General features: G+C 40.8%; 1 protein-coding gene across 1 annotated transcript in view; it reads right to left on the bottom strand.

Moving 5' to 3' along the window:
- Window positions 1–12,262: 12,262 nt before the first annotated feature.
- LOC140338091 (TNF receptor-associated factor 6-like) overlaps window positions 12,263–26,975 on the bottom strand; it is a 17,945-nt gene continuing 3,232 nt past the window's right edge. The window contains exons 2-7 of the mRNA XM_072422140.1: window positions 24,205–24,535; window positions 19,602–19,752; window positions 17,849–18,007; window positions 16,399–16,473; window positions 15,157–15,234; window positions 12,263–14,510 (exon numbers count right to left, since the gene is read on the bottom strand). Coding sequence (XP_072278241.1) covers window positions 13,596–14,510; window positions 15,157–15,234; window positions 16,399–16,473; window positions 17,849–18,007; window positions 19,602–19,752; window positions 24,205–24,503 — 1,677 coding nt within the window. The 5' untranslated portion in view covers window positions 24,504–24,535 and the 3' untranslated portion in view covers window positions 12,263–13,595. The remainder of the gene's footprint in view (window positions 14,511–15,156; window positions 15,235–16,398; window positions 16,474–17,848; window positions 18,008–19,601; window positions 19,753–24,204; window positions 24,536–26,975) is intronic.

The following is a 26,975-nucleotide window of genomic DNA, read 5'->3' on the forward strand; positions in this document are numbered from 1 at the left end:
CCGGTATTTCGTTCCAGCCTAACGCCCCCAGCTGATCCGGCCTAATGCCGGCCGGAAACCCGCGCCTCTGGAGGGGGCATTAGGAATTACCGGAGCCGCCCCCTTGCAGTTGCTCCCCTATTTACCGCGACCGACGTTGATATTTCGCCACCACAGTAAATAGGGAATGCTCCATGAAGGTAAATCCCTCTACTCCGTAATGCATATGGAGGAGAGGGATTTCACTTCAGGGGGCATTCCCTGGTGGTGGGCGGAGCAATTAGGGCAGGTCTGACCTAGTGTGCTCCCGCCCACCCCATACATGGCCTAGTGCCCATAAAACTTTGCCGACCCTGATCTAAAATATATTTTGTTGATAGGGATTACTGAGTTTCAGCCATCAGCATTGTTGCTTGGTTTTCTTTATTGAGAAGCTTTGCAAGGCTGTGCAAGTAATCATATTAATATTGTAGAAAGAAAGCATAGCTCCCAACTGCACCAGGAGGAAAAGTCTCTTTTTATTGGAACCCAATCTCTTTGTTCCTCTTTCCTACTGTGTTGTCACATTTTGATCTGATGTATAGTCCTTTATGGAAAAAAAAAACTTTTATTAAAAGGTATTTTATAGAGGGGGGCCGATTAACCCAAAAATATGTTTATGGAATGATTAAAACCCACCCAAAGTCAATGATCATAGTTTGAACTTTGGACCTTAATGCCACAAGGCCAAGGAACCACCAGTCACTGAACCACCTTGCACCAACATGACATGCCCACAAAATACATTTTTAGTTAGAAAAGTAAATGAGTCCATGCAATAATTTTAACGCCGATTGTTCTTTATTGTCAGCATTTTATAGCTTTTACCTTTCTTGGATGATTGCTAACCATTTATGCTGTAAGGTCATGGTGCTGTGCCAACCACTGGACCATTATACCTAAAGTATGGCAATGTATGGTTTCTATATACAGCAAAAGTAAACTGAAGGATAATATTGTGGAGACAATCCTGGAGGGGAATTCTCACCAGCACTTGGCTGCATTGCAGTCACATCCGGCGTGGAAGAGGCAGGTCAGCTAGTGTTGTGTAGTGCCCGACATGGAGGAAGTTCTACCTCTCTTATCTGATGTTGCAGAGTTTTGTGTATAGAGGGGCCGGTGCACAAAACATCCTGTCTGCATTTTCCAAGAGCAGCCATGTAAATGTCATTTTCTGTGTATCAGGCAAACTAACTGTGTCTGATATCATCATACCCAGAAATGCATCTTCTGCAGCGAAGGAAAAACAAATATATAAAAGGGATAACACATTGTTGTGGGGTTTCTTCTCTGCTGACATTCTTCCCATTAGCCAGCAATGTAAGAGGAATTCTACCCCCTGACCACCACACTAATATACTGTGAGCTGAGGATATAATAATTATAGAAAGGGGTCCCTGAAGACCTGCAACTTATTTCAATGGTTCCCCTCCTAGTTAAAAGATCCAAAAAACTGATATAGGACATTAGATATAACCAAAAATATATTATGTCTGTATTGACTTCAGCCAGAAATACTTTGAGCCGCCCCAGACATCTAAGTTGTGCCACAATATCAGGACTTGCAGGACAGAAGTTACTGCCAGAAGAACTTTTGGCTACATAATATTGGGAATGGTTGTTAGACGCAGCCAATCTGTCTGGCTAAATATATTATTTTGCAGTAAATTATATTTTGGAGAGTGCAGTTTAAATACAATACTAGCTTTTGGCAAACCACATGTGCTCTGTATATCATTTTGCTGTTTTTGGTGGTACGGTATAATAAATGTCTCTGTGGTTTATATGATACCAGAATTTACTGCTGTGCTGCTTTGAATGCTGAATTTACTTTAGAGATATTGTATTATGCAGAATTTAAAGATCAATACATTGCTAAATATATTTTTGTGCTCAGCGTGCACTGATCCTTACCAGAAAATAAAGCCCCAGATGTGTGATTTGGGGAATTTTGCAGCTGTCCCCCGATGGTCACCTACATACATTGCTATACCTGCACGTGTACATACATAAGCCCTGATTTATTAAAGCTCTCCAAGGCTGGAGAGAATACACTTTCATCAGTGAAGCTGAGTGATCCAGCAAACCTGAAATGGATTTGGTTCAGGATTCAAAACTTTTGCTAGCTAATAGCAAATGATTTTAAAAATCCTTTCCATGTTTTCTGGATCACCCAGCTTCACTTCTGAAAGTGTATTCTCTCCAGCCTTGGTGAGCTTTAGTAAATCGGGGCCATTGACTGAGCTGTGGATGGGGAACAACTGCACTTTAAAATAGAAAAAGAGGGTGATAAAGTCTATTATGCTAATATTTTGCCCCCTCCTGTTTTCTTTACATATCCTATTCTAGGCTCGGTGACATTATTGCTAAGGCTACATGCACATATGTTGTAATTATCCTTGGAAACAAACGACTAACGACCGATCGTCCGATAATTAACAACAAAAGTGAACAACGACTGGCCAATGACGCCGATGAACGAGGAATTTTGCTGGAAACGAACGACCGCCCCTGCGGATCTGATTGGGCGACGATCATTCGCTATCTATTGTGTGTACGGTCGTTCAGTGATCATGGATAGTTCTGTGGTACACTTTCTCCTTTACAAGTCACTTCCTCCATCGTTCAAATGACCGTATCTATGTGCGTACATTATTGGTGGATTATATTTGAATGATTGTATCGTTATAGCATCTACAGAATTGTGCACTATACAATCGTTCAAAATAATCGTGCATAATCGTTGATTGGTCGTTAATCGTTCATAACGACAATAATTGCACATGTGTACGTAGCCTATGTCTTTGCAGATCATGGCTGGTGAAAGGATTGGCAGTGTTCTGTACATAGCTTCCTAGTAACAGCTGTGCACACGTCATGCTGAGCCTCTACGATTGAAAGAATTGAAATCCATTTAAAAATGGGGGCAGGAACAGTCAGTCTGGGGAAGAAAGAGCTAGAGGGTGCTGAATGTCCTCCTTTAGGAAAATGAGGCAACTCTATCTGAATTGCTGCAGCTTCTATTGCACATTGGGAGAAGCTCCCAGTATGTAGTAATATCAAAGCAATTTCAATACAGAATAGGAGCTTGTAAGAGTCTACAGGGCTATAGGGAAGGCAGAAGGTCAGTTTCATTGGCATATTTTACTGCAGTACTAACTTTCTTTCCAGAGCGAACCACCCATTGTCGAAGGAAAAAAGAAGACTCTATGTATGATGTGCCAGAAGAGAGAACAGCTGAAAAAAGTCTGATAGACAGCCCAACAGCGGCACATGGCAGGCTGACAACACTGCTGCTAGTTTTTACACAGAGGCCTTACGTTGTCAGCCTGCATCAGGAAGTGCTGTTACTGATGGGATCTCCAGAAACTTTGCAACAGATTCACAAAGATCATTCACTTACTAATGTGGCATGGTGGTGGGAAAGTATAGCAGCTTATATGTGCAGGGGGGAAGGCCATTTTTTACATTTTTGTCCTGGCAGCAATGTCTCCAATAGACTACTTATCTAAGGTATATAAAGTCCATGGCAGTGAGGTTTAAGAAATACAGTGGTACCATGGTATAAGTCCCATTTGGACATGAACATTTTGCTTGGTATACAACCTTTGTGCTAGAACTTGTATGGGTCACAACGAGTCATAACACCGTGTGCTACCCTTATTTACCTCTCGAGAGACAAAGCCACAACTGCCCACGAGTGTCAGTACGCCAGTTGCTAGCATTCAGTGAACAACCCGCGCTATAACTCTCTGTGAATTACATAACATCTCCTCCTCCTCTCTTCTCAGCACATTCCTAGTAGGCACTCCACTCTTCTCAGCAAGGTTAAGTTAGGTTAAATTTTCATTTATTTCATCTAATTGCTTTTGTATTTATGTATTTTAGTATTAAGCAGTGTTTAAATTATTTTATACAGCCCCATCAATGTATAATATGCCAATAACAATAGGATTTTTTTAATGGGAACGGATTAATCATTTTCCTTTTATTTCTTATGGAAAAATTTGTTTGGTATAAGTCGAAGGATCTGGAACAAATTAAGGACTTATACCAAGGTACCACTGTATATCTTAGGGTACTATGCAGCATTCCTCCCACTACAGAGGTTGGTGTTTTAGCAGGTACAGTGTGTGGGTTATATCATTTTTATTTACCTGTATTTATATAGCGCCAACATATTATGCAGCGACGTACATTAAAAAGGGTTTGCAAATGACAGACAGATACAGACAGTGAGACTGTCTGAGACTTCAGAAGAGCTTACAATCTAGGAAGAGGGGAAAGTATGACACAAAACAGGCCCTAATGGCCGTATCAAGACGACACCTTGGGCACAGAACAAGGGCAGAAGATGGCAGCAGCAAGGAGCCAACTTGCACATTATGGCAAATGCTGCTGTCCTCACCATGCACTCAGGACCGATATTACAGTTGAATTCCATCTGTGCTAGCTGGAATACATTGCTCCTTTTTGCTATGCTGTATTCGTTTTAAAGAGAACCTGTCAGAGCTGCCACTGATGTTAATTGAAAATATATAGGTCTTCCATATCAGTATTTCTCAACCAGTGTTCAGCCAGAGGTTGTTTGAGGTTGCTTTAGTAATGAGCAGTTTGTGCCTCTCATGTCGGTTTAGGTGACACCAATGATCTTTTTGGATATCTGTAATGGTGACATTCTTCCCAATGGCCAGCAATGTAAGAGGCATCCTTCCCAATGACCATCACACTAATGTACTGTGAGCTGTTGATATATTTATAGAAGGGGTTCCCTGAAGACCTAAAAGATATTTTAAGGTTTCCCCATGTTAAAAAGTTTGGGAAACTCTATAACCTTACCCAGTAGTTTGCTCATGCAGAACAAAGTGACAGGTCCACTTTAATTAAAGTTTAACTAAACAGCCCACTTATCTGCCAGAACAATGATCTCATTATTTCCCTGGGTGAATGTCAAGTTTACATTAATCCCTGTTAATTAAATTGAGTTTAATGAGCGCAATCCAAAGAATAAACAGCACTAAATGACATAATGACTTCATATCAATGAAGAGACCTTCAGACAGAACAGGTGGATGGCATTCTCATTCACAGAAGAAGAAATGATCTGCTGCCCCCTGCAGTCTGTTTATGAGTATGCACCTAAAATGTTTTACTAGTTACATTGTAGCAGGTTGTACCTTGAGGCCATTTTTTACTAATAACCTGTATTTATATACCGCTGACAAATTACGCAGCACTTTACAAAGTCCATAGTCATGTCATTAACTGTCGCTGAAAGGGGCTCAAAATCTAATGTCCCCACCATACTCATATGTCATTACCACAGTCTAAGGCCAATTTTTTGGGAAAGTCAATTAACCTATCTGCATGTTTTTTTGAAATGTGGGATGAAGGCCTCACAAACACAGGGAGAACCTGCAAACTCCATGCAGAAAGCTGGGATTCAAACGTGGGACCTTGCGCTGCAAAGGCCAGAGTGCTAAAGTCTGAGTCAATGTGCTGCCCCCCATGCAGGAGTGGGCACAGCATGGTATGTTATGGAAGCCTATCTATTTGAACATGTTGTCCAATTCAAGGAAGTGCTCAAATAAGGGTAACTTCTGGTGCACCACAACACATTGTTGTTTGTATTGTGGTGTACGCACTGCAATGTTCATTGCATTAATGCATTAGGGTGGCATTACATTGCATCAACCCTTGTTATGCCATTCATTACAGTGATATGCATTGTAATGTTCCTGCTGCTGCTGCACCGCTAACCGGTGAACCAATGTAAATCAACACACGCGTGTTTTGGTGACAATTACCCAAGTTTGCAAAGGAAGGGCCACACTTCAGACTCCAATTGTGCTATGCTGGGCATTCCTATTGTATGAACTGTAAATGTATTGGATTGTTATCCCCTATTGTAATACATTTTATGTCCATTTTGGGTATCTATATACCCACATAAGGCCCTTTCCTACATACTGAGTGGCCATTTGCTGTCCAAAAGTTTTATAGCAGGAGTGGGAGCACGGATTTATAAAGGGGTAATAGCAAAGATCTCTATCAGTGTTGTATCCCCAGTTTCTGTCTTCTTTAGGATGCCCACCACCATTTCCTACAGTAGTGCCCAGTTTAAAGGGTAGAGGGGCTCACAAGTGCAAGGAAGCATCGTCCATGTAGAGCATAGGGTCAGGTTGTAATTGCAACCCACATGACCCCTGTTCCTAGACCTCTGCCACTGCCACTGCTCATGAGGGTGAGTTGTGGATTGGCAAAGATGCTAGAGAGATGTGCAGGGTAGATTTTGGTACATTGCAGTGGAGGCAGACAGCAGTCATAACAGTATTGTGTGCATTAGGCTTTCATTGAACAGCAATCATGTGACCCATAAGAATTAATTCAAGTGTTGGTAATGATAGAAAATCATTATTATTTTATTAATAAATGGCATCTGTTATCACCCGTCCTACCCTCTTCATGATCAGGTCTTCCCATTCGTCAAACTGTGACTCAAAGGCAAAAAGTAGCAGCAGCTGTGTGCGGGCCCGAGCCCACTCTGTGCCCACTGGCAATGCCACACCAACCTCTCCTGCTAACCATGGCCCAGCAAACAGAACACGCCTCACATAGCATGGACCACCCTCCATAGTCTGCCCATGCCAGCACAGACACCAATAGCTCATGGCCTTCAATCTCACTGACTTGGCACAGCTCCCAAGGTGCATTCGTCGCTCCGACATCATGGTTCCCACCTGGCTGTAGGAAGAAGTGGCAACTGCAACTCCACTTAGGCTGTAACTATGTTCCAGTGGGCCACTAAAAAGGTCCCTAGGCCACTAATTGGGCAACCCCTTAGCTTTAGGATTACTGCTCCTAAAGCTCACACAAAGCAAGATAAAAAAATATAACCAATACGGCTCATGATGATGGAATAGCAGCCAGTAAAAATAAATGTGATTTAATTATCCTTTTCAGAATAATGTACAGGTGAAATAATAATGTTTATACACCCCAGGCAATTTTTGATTCCTGTCACCAACTAAATGAACAGGAAAATCCACATTTCAGCCGCCTGATTACCCAGCAGTTGTGGGAATGAGGATTCGAATTGCTGGCATAGAAAAGATGAGGCAGCCGAACACAAAACAGGATGGAAGGGAAGCATTTGGTGACCTGACCCAGAAGCCATCCATTGCTGGTGGATGTAAAGTGTACCTGTATTCTGGGAGAAGCTCGTGTAATGCAGGGTAGTGGGACAGACGTTTCCCTTTTTCATATGTGATAATGGTAGCCTGAAACTGAAATTCTATCTGTTCATATTTTCCATTTCCTGGTTACTGCATTTTTAAGTAAAAACATTTAATTCTATTACATATGTACATTTCAAACCTACAACCTCATCACTTGGTATCTGTGCTTCCTTATGCAATGCCAGCAAATCATGGCTGGAGGGAGGACTAGCACAGTGCTATACAGAGCTTCCCAAACATCACAGCCATAGGGGCTGGCTCGATGACGGAGTTATCAATATGCCTTGTTTGGTGGATATCAGACAATCCATGGCCCAGTATTTGCACACAGGCCATCCTAGGTAGGACCCACAGGTGATGCTGGGCCTCCATTTTTGAATTGCCCAATGAAGATAATGAAGATAATGACTATCATCACCCTGTATCAAACAGTCACAACTATGGTGATCCAATCAGCAATGCTTAATGATAAATGTAGGGTAGTGGCCACTTTGGACACGCCACGGTCTATTGGAGACAGACCAGTACTCTTACACAGCCCATAGTAGGCTGATTGAAAGGGAGCATCAATTTTTGCAGAAGCCCTGTATATCAAAAAGTTTGATGATTGGAGGCTTTCATCAAGGAATGGTATGTATTTTTTCTTTTTTTTTTAAATGATACCGCAAGAGGAAAGTTTGGTGCACATGTGCCCAAGTGGAGTTTAGGGACAGCCTCTATAGAGAAGAACTTTCCCTGACCTCCATAAACTTACCCCATCTGAAACTCAACAACACAGATGAAGTCAGCACCAACTGTAAAAGAGCAGGAGGCTGAGAAAGAAGGCTCAATAGAAGGCGAAGGTCCTGGATTTCTGGGATATCCTTTGCAAAAGAAGAGGTATTCAATACAAATGAGGTATTCTATATGCTTATTGCAGAAAAATGCATCTGAACTCCCTAGGAAATCTGACTACTCTAGAAAATGTACATAAATGGACTCTTTAATGTCAATTCAAACGCAATTAAAAAAAATTGGCCAGGATTTGAGATACTGTATATGGCATGTTTCTTTGAAAATGTTGATGTATTGGGGTTTACATCTGCCAACTAACAATTGTAACATTCCTGGAAGTTATGGTAAGCAAATCTAATCCCCACAATTCTGAATAACTGTTTATTATTACACCCTCATTGCTGTGCCATGAGGGCAAGAAATGCTTAAAAATTATCATAGGAAGCTTGTTTACTTCCAGGTCCAAAACCCATCTGTAGAGTTCTGTTATAGTGGCCAAAAAAAGGGAATAGAGACTCCCATTTCTGCCCAGGGGTCAGAAAGGCATGAAAAAAGAATTATTGTCATAAAAAATGAAAAAAAAAAAATAACCTAACATACCGCCTGTTCATATTATACAACACTATAGTGTCAGCTTAAATAACTAATACACCAGGAGGAGATCTTTAAAAGTTATTGCCAGGCAAACTGGGAAACGTCAGTTATGCTGTCAGACTGTCATGTTTATCAGCCAGTCACAGGCTAGTGATGTCAGCATCCTCTGCTGATGTCATCACAGCCTGCATAGGTGATCTGTTCAGTGGACTTCATACTTTTGCAGTCTTTCTCAGAGGTAAGTACTCTTCTTACTTTTGCTCTCTCTTGTTGATAATTGCTCGTAGCAATGTTCAGATTTGCTTTGCAAGGCCATGGCCCGGAAGGGTCTCTGACACTGAGCTCTGCCATGATCGTCCCATGCATGACAGAATTGATCAAGCTGAGAAAATTTTCAAAACTGATCAATGACATAAACCTGGCCACTAGAGAACTCAACAACCAACCAAGTGTGATCCAAAAGATCACCATTTGTGACTTTCTCTGCAAAGTTGCCACCGCCAGGGAAGACGCAGAAGACTTGCTGACTTGGGACTTCATCCCCCTGACTCTCATGGACATGGTTGAAGCGCAGACATATAGGCGCCAGGAAGATGTGTATTATCCAGCCAGTCGGTGTGCATAACAAAAGTGCACTGTGGTGACATTGAAAAAAAAAAGGGGTTTATAATGTATTGGGCTCATACATCACACACAAAAGTATAAAACAATGCACATTTCTACATTCAAATTTTTCCTAATTAAGAATAATACAAATGCATGTTTTTTTTTTATGTCATTGTATTACGAGTCCCTTATTGTTCATTATAAAACATCACTGAAATCCATAAAATACTTTTGGTTTGTTTAATACATTTTCATTGAGAAGTTTTGGTACATTTATTTTTTTCTTTCTCTTGAGTCTCTCTGGAGTTTCTCTTTTTTTTTTCTATTGTTTGCAAAACAGAAAGGTGAACAGACGAACAAAAATAAAAAAACTGATATTGGGGTTTATATATAAAGCTTTAGGGCTGAACTACACCGATGCATTATAGCACACACAATAACTCTTACTGGTACTCCCTTTAAGTGCTACCTCATTCCATGGGGCATAATAAGAGCTTGGTTGGGGTAACGCTTGCTGCATGCACTGTAATACATCTGAACGTATTGGTGTGGTTTGGCCTGAACACACAGATAAAACTTTTTAATATAACCATGAAAATAAAGATTCATATTATATTGTGTTGGGATTGTGAACTAAAAGTAGATAAAATGAAATTCTTTTCTCCATACTCTTCCATGGTGATGTTTTTAAGGCAAGACATGATCCTGCCATCCTAGAGGGACAGGACTTGGGGTGCTTTTAAAATTCCCTTCTGACCACAACTCTTCCTTGTTTCCTATAGATCAATGTACAAGGCAAGGTGTATATTCATCCATCACGCAAATGTAGATCCAAACCTCCCTCTTCCCATCCAAATCATGAGCCATTATAACTGTTTATATAGGCAGAAACAACTTTTATTTCTCCTTGTGAACTCAACAGCGGACTCAGAATTCTCGCAAGGTGTGCTGGTGGGAACTCAGTTCCTTTTAATGTAGGCACATTCCCCAAAACTACATTTCCCAAACGCCCTTTTTCACACACACACAGCATTTGGCCAGGCTTTTGGGAGTCAGGGCATCAGCATTGTTGGCCTGTGAAGAAATCAATGGAATCACTTTCTAAGAATTTATAGACAAAAATGGCAAATCTGCCATTCAGCCAACACTCCCTGGTAGAGAAGCCTCCAAGTCCATGTGTTGTCAATGGTAGTGATTTATTCTACCAATAAGTATTTTTTTCAGTATAGGTTGGCTTTTAAGCCACCTGCCATACAGACAAAAAATGTACAGAATACAGCAGTTTTGTATTTTTATAATAAATCATATATATGTATTTTTTAAGTAGATCTAAAATCTCACAAACTTTAAAAAAAAAAGTTTCTTTTAAATCTGCAGCTCTAAATAATCCCTGGTGATCCTAGCATGTAGGTTCCTTTTCCAGACAATTCCTGGTATAGGGAAGAAATCTGCCCCCCCCAAATTAGCACCTGTGTTGTCATTCTGCTGCATGGCCCCCTTGAGGAGGCAAAAGAAATGATGTTGGCATGGTGCAGAGATTCTACTATGTTGTAACAATCAGGAAATGATGCTGGGGAAGCTAAACATAGATCGGCTAAACCTGGGTTTCTCAATGCTTTTAACATAGGGGACCCTTTAAAAAAAAACTTTCAGGTCTTCAGGGAACCCCCTGCTATAATTACTATATCCCAAGCTCACAGTTTATTAGTGTGGGGATCAGTGGGAAGAACACCTAATACATTGCTGGCCATTGGGAAGAATGTCCCTTACAGATAGCCAAAAAAATTATTGGTGTCAGTGGTATCTGAATGGAGAGGCACACATTGCTCAAGGAACCTCTGCAGAAACCCTGGTTGAGAAACACTGGGCTAAACTAAAAAGCATAAAGGGAATAAAAATAGTAATTATATATATAATTGATACAAATGGCTTTAGAAAATATTACATTTGGATCTACTTTAAATGCAAAAAGTATCTGGCACCCCCTATTCAGCAGCACTTAGACTGGAAGTCAGTCAGGTGTGTTGCATGCAAATCTACTACCATGCAGGTGGAAAGAGCAGGAGGATGACTACATCACTTTGCTGCCCATTTTATCAGAGCAAGAGGCTGGGGATGAAAGGAGACAGCAGTGAATTTCTTCTACAGTACACAGTAGTAACAAAAAAAAGTGGTCTCATCGGGTCATGGCTGTGCTGTGTGAATCTCAGGGCTGCAAAGTAAGTATTACAGATCTTTTGGCAGGTAAAGCGCCTGTTATATATGTATTTTAAGAATAATGGTGTTCCATTACAGAAAAACACAAAGAAGCACTAAATTATAGGTAAATCTGCACCCAGTTTTCTAAAGTCTACATGCTAAGTACAAGAAATACTTGTTGAGCCTACCAGTTAACTTCTTCAAATGCAGATTCCCCTGATGGAGTGGTGACAATACTGCACTGCAAATGATTTCACAGCAAAGTTGCTCCCCTTATATTCACTTCAGCTTCCTGTTTTGGATATCAGCATTATCGCTGCTGATTCAAAAGCTTGTAACCAATCTTTTAGAGCCCAGCCATGCATAGCGCTCCCCCCTGCTTTTTAGACTAACAGCACCTTCTCTGTCTATGAATCCTATCATTGTGAGCTGCATAGGCCCGGGAGTAGAACAAAAATGAAGGACTTCAATAATCAGATCCATCAAGAAAATACAGAATATATCTTATAAGGCATGTGGATCAATAATAACTGAAATTGGACTTGTTTCAACAGTCATACTGGCACCTTTACTTGTACACCAATGTGTTTTTAACTAGTTAAAATTTGTCTTTCACCTGAGATGACCCTAACATAGATCCTGGGTGGACATGTAACCGCTTCCAATCCTGACAAGGTGATGAAGCCTAAGGCGATAAGAGAACAAAATACTATAAAACAATAACACTGATGTAACAGAAATATTCAAAGCACTGCACCTTACACCATAATACTTTCATGTAGCATTGGTAACAACAAATAAATTCATAGTTACTCTGAAAACAAAGGAGGAGCTGTGGTCCAGAAATGATTTTATATATTCTCAATTTTTTCACCAAACAGGAAAAATACTAGAAAAAAAATCAATATATGGTAACTTTCTCTACTTTTTGAAATAAACATTTGAGGAAAGGTGATGTTTAGGAAACTTCACCTGACCATCACAACTACTATGTGGCCAAAGGTATGTAGACCTCCCTTCCATATGACTGAGTTCAGGTGTGAATGATTCATTACAGACACTTTCAGCAATGTGGCTGCAGTTAAGAATGGCTGTATTCTGTTCCAGCATTACTGTGCTCTTGTGCATAACTCCAGCTCTATAAAGACATGATGTGATGAGATTGGTGTAGAAGAGAATAACTGGCATGAACAAAGCCCTGATTCTAAAGCAGAGCTAAACCCACATTATTCACCTTTCTCTGTTCCCTCACTGGCGCCACCATCTTCTTGTTACTTTGCTCCCTCCTAGTGATCTTTGGCCATCTTGGTTAGCCAGAATGATGTAACTGTGCCAGGTTCATTCATTCCCAGCAAGCACAGAGAAAGCAGGGAATGCCACGGTCAGATCTTTGGCCATGTTGATTGGACCGGTCAGAATGATGCAACTCCAACACAGGTGGACTGCAGTTCATTCAGTCCTAGCACAAGCAGAAGCCGGGAATGGCGGGTATCCTGACAACCAAAGCTGACCCTGCATAAGCACAGCTCAGCCTGGAGTGATCAGCAAGATAAGACTGATTACTGAAGAAGGGACATCCCCTGTCCCTTTCTGCAATAAGGACCTGTCTGATCAAAACCCTTTGTGGTGAACGGAAACTTCAATTTTGATCCAGGTCTTCTTGTCTCACATCAGTACCTGTCCTAATAAATGTTGTTTTCGCTAAATGGGCACAAATTCCAACATAAACTCAAAAACTAAATGGGATGTCCATTGAACTTCTATAGGTGTAATGGTTAGGTGTTCACAAGCTTTTGCCCGTATATATGCACATCCTGTGTTTGTTTGTTTGTTTTTTTTAACTTTATTTTGCAGCAAACTGTAGACAGGAATGTACAGGCACTATATTATGGTGACGTGTAAGTTAACCGACTCCATTCTCCAGGTTCCTTCCCCTATTCTGTTGCTTTGTTGGCTGTAAACACCTCAAAATTATTAAAGCTTAAAGGTATGGCAATTAATGTCAGTTTAAAACAACAAGGAAGAAGCAGCATGGCCTGCAGCATACTATATAAGAAAAGAATAGAAAAAAAATAAAACAGTCGTCCAAATTTTACAAATAAATGATTATGGAAAGTGTGAGGGTGATTATGAAAGTTAAGCTTATGACAGGAGTTCTTTGACGGACTACAATGTTGAGCCATCAGTGTTGCGGGGCTGGAAACCTTCCCGTCGCGGGCTGTTGAGGTCTCCATGTGTAGTTACAACGCAGCGCACCAGAAGTGTGTCGTTTTTAACATACATTCGCTGCCTGAGTGCTTGAAGGTGCATAAATGTGACATAACCAAAGCCTTTAGGGTTTCGGGAAACAGTGGGCCTCTGAAAGGCCAGCAAGTCCGGTTTTGTGTCCATTACTTCCTCCTGGTCTTGCAAATTGGCCCCTTCTGATTGGTCCAAGATGGAGAGGCGGATCGTACCCTGGATTGGCCAGTGAAGGAGGTTATCATACTCCCCCTGCATTGTGTGTACAAATAGGGAGATATAATTGGCACAGCGAGGAGCACTTGGGAGCTGCAAGTGAAGGCGCAGACAAAGCTTGTAACCTGGCTTTCCAGTATAAAATCCTGGACTATGAATAACCACTGGTCTCTCCTCCTCCTGGTTTTTTAGGTGGGCACTAAAATTATGGATCCGCCACACGAAAACACCATTGTACTGCTGAGCCTCCACCTCAATAAGCTTGTCCTCCAAGGTACGGATAGTTTGCTTTAGTTCAGTTACATAAGAAGTCTGGGTCTCCATTTTGGCCATTAGCTCGCGGATCTGGTGGTCCTGTTTCACCAGACGGGCCTCCAGTTGCTCGACAGTCTCCTTTAGCTGCTGATTTTCTTGGCTGGTGTCATGCGCTGAAGACATTGGACGAGAAGGTAATGTGAACACAGAAGGGGGCCCAGGCTCAAACTGGTTGGGGTCAAGTGGCATGCTGGACATGTGGGTGGTTGGGGTGAGGGATGTGCTGAAGCTCAGAAGATATTGTGCCATCATCCGCATGTGAGCTTGTGTAAACTCCTGCTGGTGTTGAGCGAGATCGTCCCTCTGCATCTAAAAAAGAAGAATAAATTGGCTTAGCAAGGTTCTACATTCAACTATCAAATATTGTAAATCCTCAATGCAAAAGCCGGATTTTATAATACAAATGAGTTCAATATAGGGTAATATAATTTTCACACAGGCTTGTCCTAAACCTCTGCTTTGCTGTGTATGACAACACAGGTTCACATTACCTCCACACTCTAAGTTTTCAGAATTAGGAGAAGCCACCCTGTGTAAGCAATGACACCTTCTAGTTGGACCATTGTTGGGTATACTCTCTTACTGTGCCATTCCATACCTGGAAGCAGCTTACCAAATCTTCTTACCATAGCAGATTCCTGAGCCTGTATGTCAATGCCAACACTGATGGGTAATATCAGAGCTTGCTATTAAGCCCTTTCACTATGATGGTAAACCTTACCTACCTTTAGGAATGTGTAGGAGGGTAGGACAGGCTGCCCTAAGTTTCCACCCCTCAGAAAGTGCTGAAGTTTTTCTAAAGTGTTTAACAGTTGACTGGGAAAGATGTTCTGCAAGGCTGCTACAGCAATGTCTCCTCTCATTGCCTGTATTTCATAATTTCAGTAACTTGCACCTTGTAACCCCCCCCACCTCACAATCAAAGTCTCTACTATATGTAAAGGATCATCCTTACCTTTTCATTACATCCAAATTGGGTGTAGATACATGGAATGGGGGCCTTTATGCAATCCATGTTATAATGAAAGGCCATCTAAAAAAAATTACATATTATATTATACATAATAATACATAATAATATTGACCACACATTTCTACAAATGATGAAAGCCGACATGAAAACAATGGTTACAGAAAAGCATTGGAAAGCATTGCTGCTGTGTTGACAGACATTGTGCTTATGCTGATGACATTAGTATAAGATGAATCTAATATGTTTTAGAATTCACTGGCAGATGAATATGACCTGCAGTTGACCACATTTTGATTTGCTTCAAGTGGGTTTAACATTCTCACAGACTTGTATGGAAATTCAAAGCACATTTAAGGTATACTAATGCCCATCATCAAAAAACCTATCAATTTTGTTAGTAATATATTCTTTTTCAAGTTTACAAACTGTTTATTCACTGGTATATAGTCTTTTTTAAAATGTAAAGTTCTTTAAAGAGTTCTGTCTGCTTACTTTGCTCAACTCTTTTTGTGACACTGCAGTCAACATATAAGCTTCTGTATCCTCACTTACAGGCTGTGGAATGTCTTATGAAGGAGCTGGTATGCACTGGTTTTGTGCTGCAGGGAGGTTACATTATTTCAAAAAGCATTTTTCTTCCAACCTTCCAGCTTTTTGCTCACTTCTTTAAACAGGTAAAGAGGTAAGAGAAACTTACAACATATTAAATATTATACTTTCCTTTCCCGGACCTCTATAGTTCAGGGAGTGACATCATGTGACAATGCATTTTGGGTAGCACAAACGTTTGAAGAGAATGCTGCTACACAATGTACAGTCATTTTCCTGTGACATCTGGGCTACTCTACATTCTCTGAAATATGGCTTGGAGGAAGATGATTTCATCTTCGCCTAGGTGCCAGTGATAGGTATGTATATCATAAGATATTTATTAAGATATAAAGTGGGCACAGGGGATAGAACTTATCACCTTTCACAGCATAACCCAAAAAGGTAGAACCTATGACAATGCAACAGCCCTTTGCATATTAAACAGCAGGCTACTAGTTTCAAGGACCGATCATTACCAATAAGGCAGAAATCTGCTTTTTAATGATCTAAACACAGGTTTACCTTAAAGTCAAGTAACAGATATCCGGCCTCACATCAGCACCCTGGTAGCCAGCACAACAGCTGTTACAAAAGAGAATGATGGTTTTAAATACTATAACAAAATATCTCTACCTGATTTCGCACAAGTCCGCTGGTCTCACAATATTCACAAGTTACGTAGGCCAAAGGGCATGTCTGCTCATGATTCTGTAATAGGAGATAAAAGATGAAGTCCGAGACCCCTGGACTCAAAATCATGCAAAAAAGAAGTTAAACAAGACTGTCTTTGTACATTGATTATAAAAGTACATTTACAAACAATCAAAATGTCAAATGGGATTTCTAAGTGGGCATGTGTCTACCTGCAATATATAATCCTGTGTTACTCCAAAATAGGTCTAAATAATCCAATTCCCTAGTAGCCCTCTCAGACTGGTTAGCTAAAGTGTCTTCATTTACAGCAAAGCTGTCATAACACTATGGGCCTCTCAGCACCCTGTCTGCTGGAAAGGAGATCATTCTGCTCAACAGACTTTGTGTAGTTTTAGGCAATTTTTGGGGTAGTAACCAAAGAACATCAATTAAAGGGATATTTGTTATTTAAGAGGGGTTTATGATAACAACAACTGACAGCAAAGGGGATTAATGATTACTACAGTTGACTTTAATGCAGTGTTCTCCCCAGCGCCTTTTAGCCGGGTTCATCACACAGCACTTTTCATAAACCACCGGACTGTTTTTGGGTGGTTACTGAAACGTTGGGTGATAATACAAGGGGAGACCACCTACCCACAGCTTCTTCCCACTCAGCTTAAAAAAATACAGCTAATGAACGGGAATATTTACTACTATCCTTGAACAAATTGGTATTTTTTTTTAATAAATGGGGAAGTTATTACTACGACTGGCAGCAATTAAGGAGGGGGGTAGTATAACTGAGCAATAAAGAGGGGGTGGGTAGAATTGCCGACACAGACACCGTTAAACAGAAAGAATTATTACTGCTAACACTGACACCAATAAATGAAAGGGTTATTTTTGATGACATTGACACCAATGTAGGGAAGGGTTATTGATTATTTGAGCTGCACACCACTTTCCAAAAACACTTGCATGGCCATGAGTGCTTTTAGTGGTTATCACTGTTATATGTCAATGATATTCAATATGCAAAGCTTGCTGGGTCTTATGTAGAGAACCCAAAGCTGTCTGCACATTTGTTACAACCAAACCAGATGGGGGTTGGTTCTCTTTGACCCCTGGCTATTCAAGTTTTGATTCACAGCACTTCAGTTGACTTTAGGCGTCTTTCATGAACTTAATAAAAAAAAATAGTAAAAAAAATAATAGAATTAAATGAAAATACCTTGTGCTTTGAAATTATATAATAACATGATGATAAATAAATGATTTAACAAAGTACAACATTTTTTGTTTAATGCCAATCCCTGGATCATTTATTCCTTTTGTTGCCTGTGAAAGAGATTGTAAAATTTTGACCTGTTGGTGATATACCTGGAGGTGGGAACACATACTATAGATACTTTCATCATAATAATGTTATGTACTGTATAACCCTCACCATTTTCTCCTCATAGGGCATAGACACCAGACAATTTTCACAGGACACCTCTCTCCTGGGACACTCCACCATCATATGCTGCTGAAGTTGGCTTCTCTGGAAGAGATGTTGGCACTGCCGGCATTCCACACTGGCAAATTCGCATATTGCTTGGTGATGCTGCACACAGAGGTAACAAGAAAATTAATGTCTAAGACCGATGGTACAGGCCATAGCCTAAACATTTCTTGAATTCAATAGGAATTACAAAACCACCCTCAACTACAAGGGTTAAACATTGGTGCTCATCCAACATGAAATATTAAAAAGCACTTTTGCTTTTCATGTCCTTTTTCCTTGCCCACAGGCTACCTCCCCTTCTTCCATTTCCTTGTAGCTGCTTCTCTTTAGTCTTCAGCAAATACAATGTTGGATTGGGAGTTCTGTATTGTAAGTGAGAATGCCAAAAAGCCGACCACAACCTGAAGGAAGAGGAAACTGGCTGTCGTAGGATTATAATGTTTTCCTAGAAAACCCCACAGCAATCCATGTTATTTCTCTGGACAGAAAAGAGGAAATTCTGAGCCTGCTGGTACAGGTCTGAGCCATTCCAACACTTCATAGCTTAAAGGACCTGTAGTTTGGCCACCGAGGACAAAGTAATTGATTTTCCTTGGTAGCTGCCCCACTTTGTTCCTAACCCCCCTGTTTGGAGTGGGAAAGATTAGACCCATCTGTTAGGTATTTACTGCTCCTGTTGACCATTATCACAGTGACAGAAAGTGATGGAAAATCCAAAATTCTGTCACCAGACAGAAGCTAAGAGATCTTTCAAGGCAGACAGAACTAAGAGGGGATTTTCCTCACTTTGCATAGGTTTCCCCCAACATCCTATTACATTTCTAGAGCAGGAAGTGAAATAGAAAGCTGCAGAATGGGGCCTGACAGGGGTTTTAACTTACACATGGGTCTTTAAATACATTTAAAAAACACATTTTCTTTATATGTTCGTAGAGTTGGATAAGAAACCCGACTCTTTTTATGGAGGGTATAGGTCTAAATTAAGGTGGAACTCTGGCCAAAAGAACGACAAGTGATACTGTCTGTCATTAGCATTACAACAGCAGTCTTTTCATTCAAAAGATAGCAGTCACATTAAATGTCCCATGCCCCTAAGCGATTTGCCTCCTCAGGGGATTTGTTAAGAACGTTTTCACCATACATAACATGACCATACAGGTTACTTGTTAATGTAAGCAGAATTCCTTGGTGAGATCCACAGTATTCATGGGTGGTTTAAGTACAAGAACTGCTGCTAGAGGACTGTCTAAATGAGAGTGTCAGCCTTCTTTAGTGACAGTTTCCCTTTAAGAATTTTTCGTGCATCCTGGTTGATGGGAGAACCGCCTGCACCCTGCCCAAAGTTCATTTGTTTCTAATAAAGGTTTGCAACATGAGGACGAGCAGTGACCAAACAGATCAATAATTTATATCCGTTTGACAGCTGCTTTCTCCTATTCTCCATTTGTTATTTTGCCCAGACACTGAGATGTGTTTATAAAGCCATAATTTATTTATTATTTTAATTTTCACCAAACATTAATTGCAGGTGGCTGATTTACCCATCACATTAACTGCTTGATAAAAATACCCCATACAGGTAAAAGCGAATGCAGCAATCAGATGAAGAAAATGCACACAAACAATACAGACTAGTCTACCAGCAGGATTTTTCTAGTAAAGGGACAAAAAATGTTCTGAATATTTTGCTCACCTCCAGGCTCCGCAGCTCCATCTTGGCCACACAGCCTTTGCTGGGACATTTCACCATGAGGGAAAGTATTTCACGCTTGGCAAAGTTATCCGGGAATAGCTGCTTCTCTAAAAGAAGTACATTATCCACAGGGCACTTTGGTCCAGCATCCCTGAAAAACACAGCAAGGCATAAAACTGGCTAGTCAGTTCATTTCTATTATTCATATGGTGTCAATAAGTCCTGCAAAGATTTAAAAAGTCCCTGGCTAGAAGGCGTGTACAGCCTCGTGTTCTTTCTGTCGTCATAAAAGTTCACAAAAAATCCCCTTTGCTGTCTAAAAGGGAAAGTTATGAAATCATGTTTCTAATTTTAATCAAAGGCGTTATTGTATAGCTTTTACAAATATATGAGGAAGTGTCACAATATAACAAGGTGTCTCTGTGAGGTGTGGTCTTATGTCAGCCATTGGAACGCCAACAATGTAAAAAGCTGACCTGAATATTTCTCTACACCTTCACACACAAAATATGTTAAAAAATGAATAAAACATTAATATAATAATAAATGGAGATCTGATATCGGTCAATTTCCATCCTTTGTACTGCTAAATTGAAACCAGGAGAGAGAGAAGCAGCAGATGAAGCCAAATAGCTATACGGCAGTGCAGACACTAAAGTTCAACTTTTTAAAATCTATGATCAGACCGATTATTAGTGCAGAAAGGGACAGACAGTATGCATTCTGCAATATTCTCCCCTATCTGTCTGATCGCTCCACGTTTCTGGCGAAAAAGCTGAGCTGCACATACGCAGCATAGGCTTCGATTGCCAGGATACCCATTCCCGGAATTGTAGAGAGTGCAGAGAAGGGCAAGTAAACTAATAAAAGGAATTGAGGAACTCAGCTATGAAGAGAGATTAGCTGTAATTAATCTATTCTCCCTTGAGAAGAGACGTATAAGGAGGGGATATGATCACCCTGTATAAATATATAAATGGTACATATAGAAAACTCTTCTTGATTATTCATTTTAAGGTCATTACAAAGGACAAGGGGGCGCTTTTTACTTCTGGAGGAAGTAGTTTTAGCAAATTCTATAGATTACTTTCAGAAAAATCTGGATGATTTCTAGAAGCACAGAATATAACTGGGGATTAAAGCTTTAAAGTAAAGAGAACAGAGACTGACTGTTGATCCAGGGAACATCCGATTGCCTCATGGAATCAGGAAGGATTTTTTTTTCCCTGTTAGAGCAAATTGTACCAGGGTTTTTTTTTGCCTTCCTCTGGATTAATTATGTTTATCAGGCCTAGTCAGGTCAGTCGGCCATGGTTTGTCTCTGCTGCTGGCTGCTAACACTTACAGGTCTTGTCCCATCCTCAGGCCTGTGACTGGGTCAGCCTTTCTTAAAATTTTAAACATGGAGGAACCCTTTATTATTATTAAACAGGATGTACATAGCTCCAACATATTATGCAGCGCTGTACATTAAATGGGGACCTTAACTTAGGGATTCCCTTCTATAATTTCTATATCCACAGCTCACAGTACATTTGGTGGTCAGTGGTAAGAAAGCCTCTTGCATGGCTGGCCATGGGAAAGAATGTCACCCTTACAGATAGCCAAAAGTATCATTAGTGTCACTTTAACTGATCCAAGAGGCATAAAATGATAATTGATTCCCAGCAACCTCTGAAGGACTCCTGGCTGAGAAACACTGAACTGGAAAGTAAAATGAAAATCAGCTGACCCTACAGCTTATTTGTCGCTCTATTAGGTCTGTTCCATGTTAGCACATGTGCACTGCAAAACATCCAATTGGCTCTCTGTGCTGATTTTACTTCTCCCAGTCTAAACTCTGCTGTGATTCAACTTGAATTTCAAAAACACATTACATGATGTATTAATGATAACAAAGCTGCATGTTCCTTCAGATAAGTTGATCTCTTTGAACATTTTAAAATACCCCCCAGTATGTCACATAACATAACCGATAAGATCTCCAAGATAAACAAGCACCAACAAGGGAGAAGCTGACAGGGTCACCAAGCCAGGAAATTTGGTTATAGAATCTATACATGAATCTACACAAACAGGATGTGCAGGGAAATGCAAAGGGGTGGTGTTTTGGGTTAGTAGAATTGACAGAAATGTGACAGAGAAAGGACAAGGCTCAAACAATTTCTGGACAGGCAGGACAATTAACTATGGAAAGTGTCTAATTTCACCTGCTTCCTCTTAACACATCAGGGAGGGGTGTAAAGGTTTAAAGTGTAGTAAAGCAAGTTGCTGTGTTTCCTCCACACTTCCTGTATATCACCAGCGGGGGGTCACAGGGGTTTAAAGTGAACCTATGTTGAATGAAACGGGGGACTGGCAGGGACCCAGACCAAAACTTCATTAGGCCAGCTGCCTGTTTTTTAAATGACTATGATTTTATGGTTTTGGAGTCAGGAACCTAGAGAACAAGTATATGGAAAGTCTATGAAAACCTAAAGCAGAACTAAAGTAAAAACAAACAAATGACACTTACCTTTAATCCTGCAGGTCCCTCAATGGCACTGGCCCTGAGTCGTCCTGGAATTCCTCTTTGTCCCAACGTCTCCTGCCGTCTTCTGCCTTCCCTTTTGGCCTTCTTTCTGCGTCACTCAATCTTGCACTGCGCAGGTGCGAGATCGGGTGGCGTAACCAATGTGAAGGGGAGAAAAAGAGCCGATCTCACTGCACATGCGTGAGATTGGCATTTCTTTCCCCTAGGAGGAAAAATGCCTCTTTGCAAAAATGCAGAAGGAGCAGCCAGAGCCTCCTGGAATGCATGACATAGGTATCCAGGGAGGCTCAGGGCTCTCATTAAAGCTACGTACACACTTCCAATGGTTCTCGTCCGATATCAGCGCGCATCGTTCTTCATCATCATCATCATCATCATTGGAAGGTGAACGATCGTAATGCAAGTGAAGGGGGAGAGCACACAGCGGGGTGCCCCTCAGACGTTTCCCCCATCCCCTCTGCATAGACCAGAACGGTGCTGTCTACAGCATCGTTCATGCATCGTGGAGTGCTTAGTCGTTGGAAAGGATCATGAAAGATCCTTTCCAATGACTATAATTGCAAGTGTGCATGCGGCTTTAATCTTGGGTGCTGCACCCTTTTTTTTTTTTTTTTTTTTTAAGGGTTGTCTACTCTTCTAAGTAAAGTGGAAATTTACGCTTTCAATGTTAGCGTATGCTTTGAATTCCTAATTTAAATACCCGTTCTAAGCATGTATAACTAAGCATTCTATAACTAAGGCTACATACAAATCACATGATTCTAGTCTGATTATCACTTCAGGGCTGGTATTGGACCAGAATCGGTGTACAGCGCTCTTCCGACTTGGATCCACCAGGTCGGTTCCATGAACGACTTTAATACAAGTGAAGGGGAGAAAAAGCAGCAGGTGCCGCTTGCTCGTTCTTCTGTGTTCCCTCTCCATAGAGCAGAATGGCGTTGTTGGTACAGCGCTTGATCATCCATTTTTCAGTCATCTGTCATTGGAAAGGATCGTGAAAGAAAGTCTAATGTGTGTACGTAGCCTAAGGGTTCAGAAGACCTGAAGCAGTTTACCAATTCCAAAGATCTGTAGAAAAGCCAATGTGTTTCAGGGGCACAGAAGGCTCTCTTAACAAGGGCCGGGTACTTTTGTACTGCAGAAGGAAGAGATTCTTGAGATAAACTTGCATTGGAGTAGAGTGTAAAAAGCTCTTATCAATGTTTATCCCTAAATAATAAGAGATCATCTTTGTCCATCCAGATTCCAAAAACTCCAGCCTCCACAATTCATTGACTGTTCTAAAGAAACTTGTAATTAAAAAACTGCTTCTGGACCTGTGAACTTTGTTACTGAAAGCTTCAGGTGACTTATGATAGCTTTCCACTTAAAGCTAAATGCCAGCCTTCCCTTCTATCATGCACAATTGTAAAGACTGCTTACTTGAACTGAAATTTTCTGAAAGATTTCACTGGGCACGGTGAGCTTCCGCGTGCATCAAAAGCTATACAGATTCCTCCTTATTTCCTGGCTGGAGAATGTCTTTCATTAACTGGCCTATTCCTTCCCAACTGATCTGCCCCTGGCCTGCACACTTTCATTTACTGGATTTCAATTCTTAATTGCTCCCAATTGGTCTGTTTAATAAATTACTGAAACTGATTTGTTATATATACATACTTAGGGAGTGCAAAAAAAAAATTCTGCCAGACATTCATTAAGTTCCACTTTAAAATACATTTTAGATCAGTATTTCTCGACCTTTTTAACATGCGGGAACCCTTGAAATAATGTTCAGATCTCAGGGAACCCCTTTCCATAATTACTATATCCACAGCTCACAGTATATTAGTGTGGTGGCCAATGGGAAAAATTCCTCTTACATTGCTGGCCAGTGGCAAAACTTCGCCATTACAGATAGCCAAAAGTATCATTGGTGTCACCTAAATTGACCAGAGAGGCACAAAATTGCTCAGGCTAACTCATAGCAACTGGAGGAATCTTGGTTGAGAAACAAGGCTTTAAAGAATGCTCATATATGCAGCCCTTGTAGACCAGAGTAGTGAGGTAAGATGTGGTATGACAACCCACCTTATAGACTTCAGGATGCAGTCCTTACAGAAGCGATGTCCGCATGGTGTCTGCAATGGCTCCCTCAGTGCCATGAGGCAGATAGGACACTCGTATTTGCTCTCCAGTGGGGGGTCAAAATCAACGTCATAGCCTTGAATCTCCTCCATGACCAGGCTGGAAGGGTTTCCACTGGGGGTCTCCACGGAAGGGCTGGTGACGTCATCCTTGGTGTTCATGCAGCACGCCGCCATAGCTGCACAACAGGCGTCGTCAGTGTCGGACGCCTCAAAGCTGGTCCTGGAGTTCACTAGACTCATAGTAGATGGAGAGCTGGAGGCCTCACGACCATCTGGAAGAAGAAATAAAAAGTGAAGAGTGAATAATGTTCAAATATCCTGCTTGTAGTGAAATCCTCAAATAGAAATTTGTAAATGCAACTACATGTGCTGTACATACTTGGTATGTAAAGAGCCAATCCCCACTCCGCAGTTCTGGTTTAAAGAAGATAAGACTTTACTGAATTACCAAGCTGAACCTCCCTCACTCCCATAACATAAGAGGGAGGGTTACCATAGTCCAGCAGGGGAGAAAGGACGACACTGCTTGACATTTTTTTTAAACTACTGTTGTTAGCTTCAAAAGACTCAATAAGGACAGATATATTTTCTCTGTACACACATAGGCTTTGCTATTCAGTGCTATGTAATGTCTCTACACCTCTATGAGACAGCCTGTTTTCTGAAAACAATGCACTCCATGTGTGGCTTATGCTGTATTGTAACCATTATTGGGAAGCTGAATGAAAAGGCGAAAAATACACAGCTCCATCTAGCGGTGAATCTTCAAATTTCCATATTTATTATGGGAACAACAATAGAAAAAATGCAATGCTTCGGACAGAAAGAGGGAGGGAGGTTAGAGGTTACATTTCGGTAATGTCAGGACACACACAAGCTTTGCTATTCAGTGCTTTACAATGTCTGTACACCTTCTCAATGTCTATAAGACAGCCCCTCTCTGAAAACAATGCACTCCATCTGTGGCTTAGGCATTATCCCCACGGGGAAGCTTGGTGATCCAGCAAACTTAGATTTCCTAGAATCATTTGCCATTATATGGAAAACTTTTTCAACCTTCAAGGACTATTCTACGTTTGCTTGATCATCCAGGTTTTTCCATGATTGTCTATCTTGTCCAGTTTTAGAGCACAAGTCCAATGTATGCATGCTATAAGAAAACAGTTTGAAAAATACTAATAGCCCATGCTAAAAACGAATCCCCTGCATCAGCTTAAAAAAATACAGAACAGAAGTAAAGAACATCACGTGAAACTGCAGCCTTTAAATTGACCTTGAAACAATAAGGGTGTTTATAAATTATTCCCCTGTCAATTCGCTCCCAATCTTCTTTTATTTATACTGAATAGCATTTTTTATTGTGACAGTTGTGTACTTTGACAAGTGACCATTAGGTGGCAGAACGAGTCATTGTTTTAATAGGAACTAAAGCTAGAAATTTGAACCCTTCTCAATAAATTTCAGACAAATTGACAGGGGAATAATTTATGAATAGAGCCCAATCAGTTCTACGAAAACAATCTATAAAGGGTCATTTGTAGCAGTACAGATCCATATAATTTTCTTTAGCAGACCAGACAAAATTAATAAATGATTGTTGCGGATGGGTGTTAGGTTAAAAGACTAGTCCACCGAAAAGTAAGATTTTAGTGATCATTTCATTCTGGTGGGTTGAGGCATTTCCTATTCCTCCTTATATCTCATTTCTATTTGCTTCAGTGGTGAGGTCTCCTCGTCATAATTCAATGAATCCACTTTTTTTTTTTTACTTGCTGCTCCTGCAGTGGTAATCCCTTATCTAATGTTCAATTGCTCAGAATATCACATTCAGAGTTAGACTTCCTTATAACTGAGTAGACATCTCACCAACAGCGCTCCCAAAAATCTAGAGATTTTACCTTCTAGCCCCAAAACTCACTACTGAGTGGACTAACCCCTAAAAAAAATCTAATTCCCCTCCTTGTTTATAACTAGAGCATTTCCCTATGAAGACAGAAAATCTAACAACGCTTCTGTACTTACATAACCTCACAGAGAGCTCAGTCCAAAGAGAATACAACTGACATGTGCAGGATGGAGATATAAACACAGGGAATTTCCATGACCATTTTCCTTTTCTATTGGAATGCTGGGGATTTATGACATCAGCAGCATATAACTTAGGATACAGTACTACAATTCTGGAGATTTTCTGATGTTCACGTGTTGTCATTTGTGAGTTAATCAGTTATCAGCCCCGGATATAGAGTTTTTTTTTTTCTTTCTGGATAAAATTAGCATATGTACAGTCTTCTGACACTTTTTCTTTTAGAGCAGTGTATCTTAACCAGGGTTCCTCAAGCAATAAGCAATTTGTAACTCTCAGGTCAGTGTTAAGCGACTCCAATGATCTTTTTGTCTATCTGTAAGGATGACATTCTTCCCAATGGCCAGCAAGAGGCATCCTTTTGTTGATCACCACACTAATACAGTTCTCAACCCAGAAATTGTTTTAAGCCGGGTGGGAAGAAATTGTAGGTGGGTGGCAGCCCCTGTATTGTGACCAAACTCTTTAGTAACCACCCAAAAACAGCCGGGTGGGTGCTGAAAAGTGCCGGGTGGTGCACCCAGCTAAAAGGGCCTGGAGAGAACCCTGTAATATACTGTGAGCTGTGGATATAATGGTTATAGCAGGGGCTTCCCTAAAGACCTGAAACTTATTTCAAGGGTCCC

This window comes from Pyxicephalus adspersus, chromosome 9 (genome assembly GCF_032062135.1).
Source record: "Pyxicephalus adspersus chromosome 9, UCB_Pads_2.0, whole genome shotgun sequence".
Lineage (NCBI taxonomy): Eukaryota > Metazoa > Chordata > Amphibia > Anura > Pyxicephalidae > Pyxicephalus > Pyxicephalus adspersus.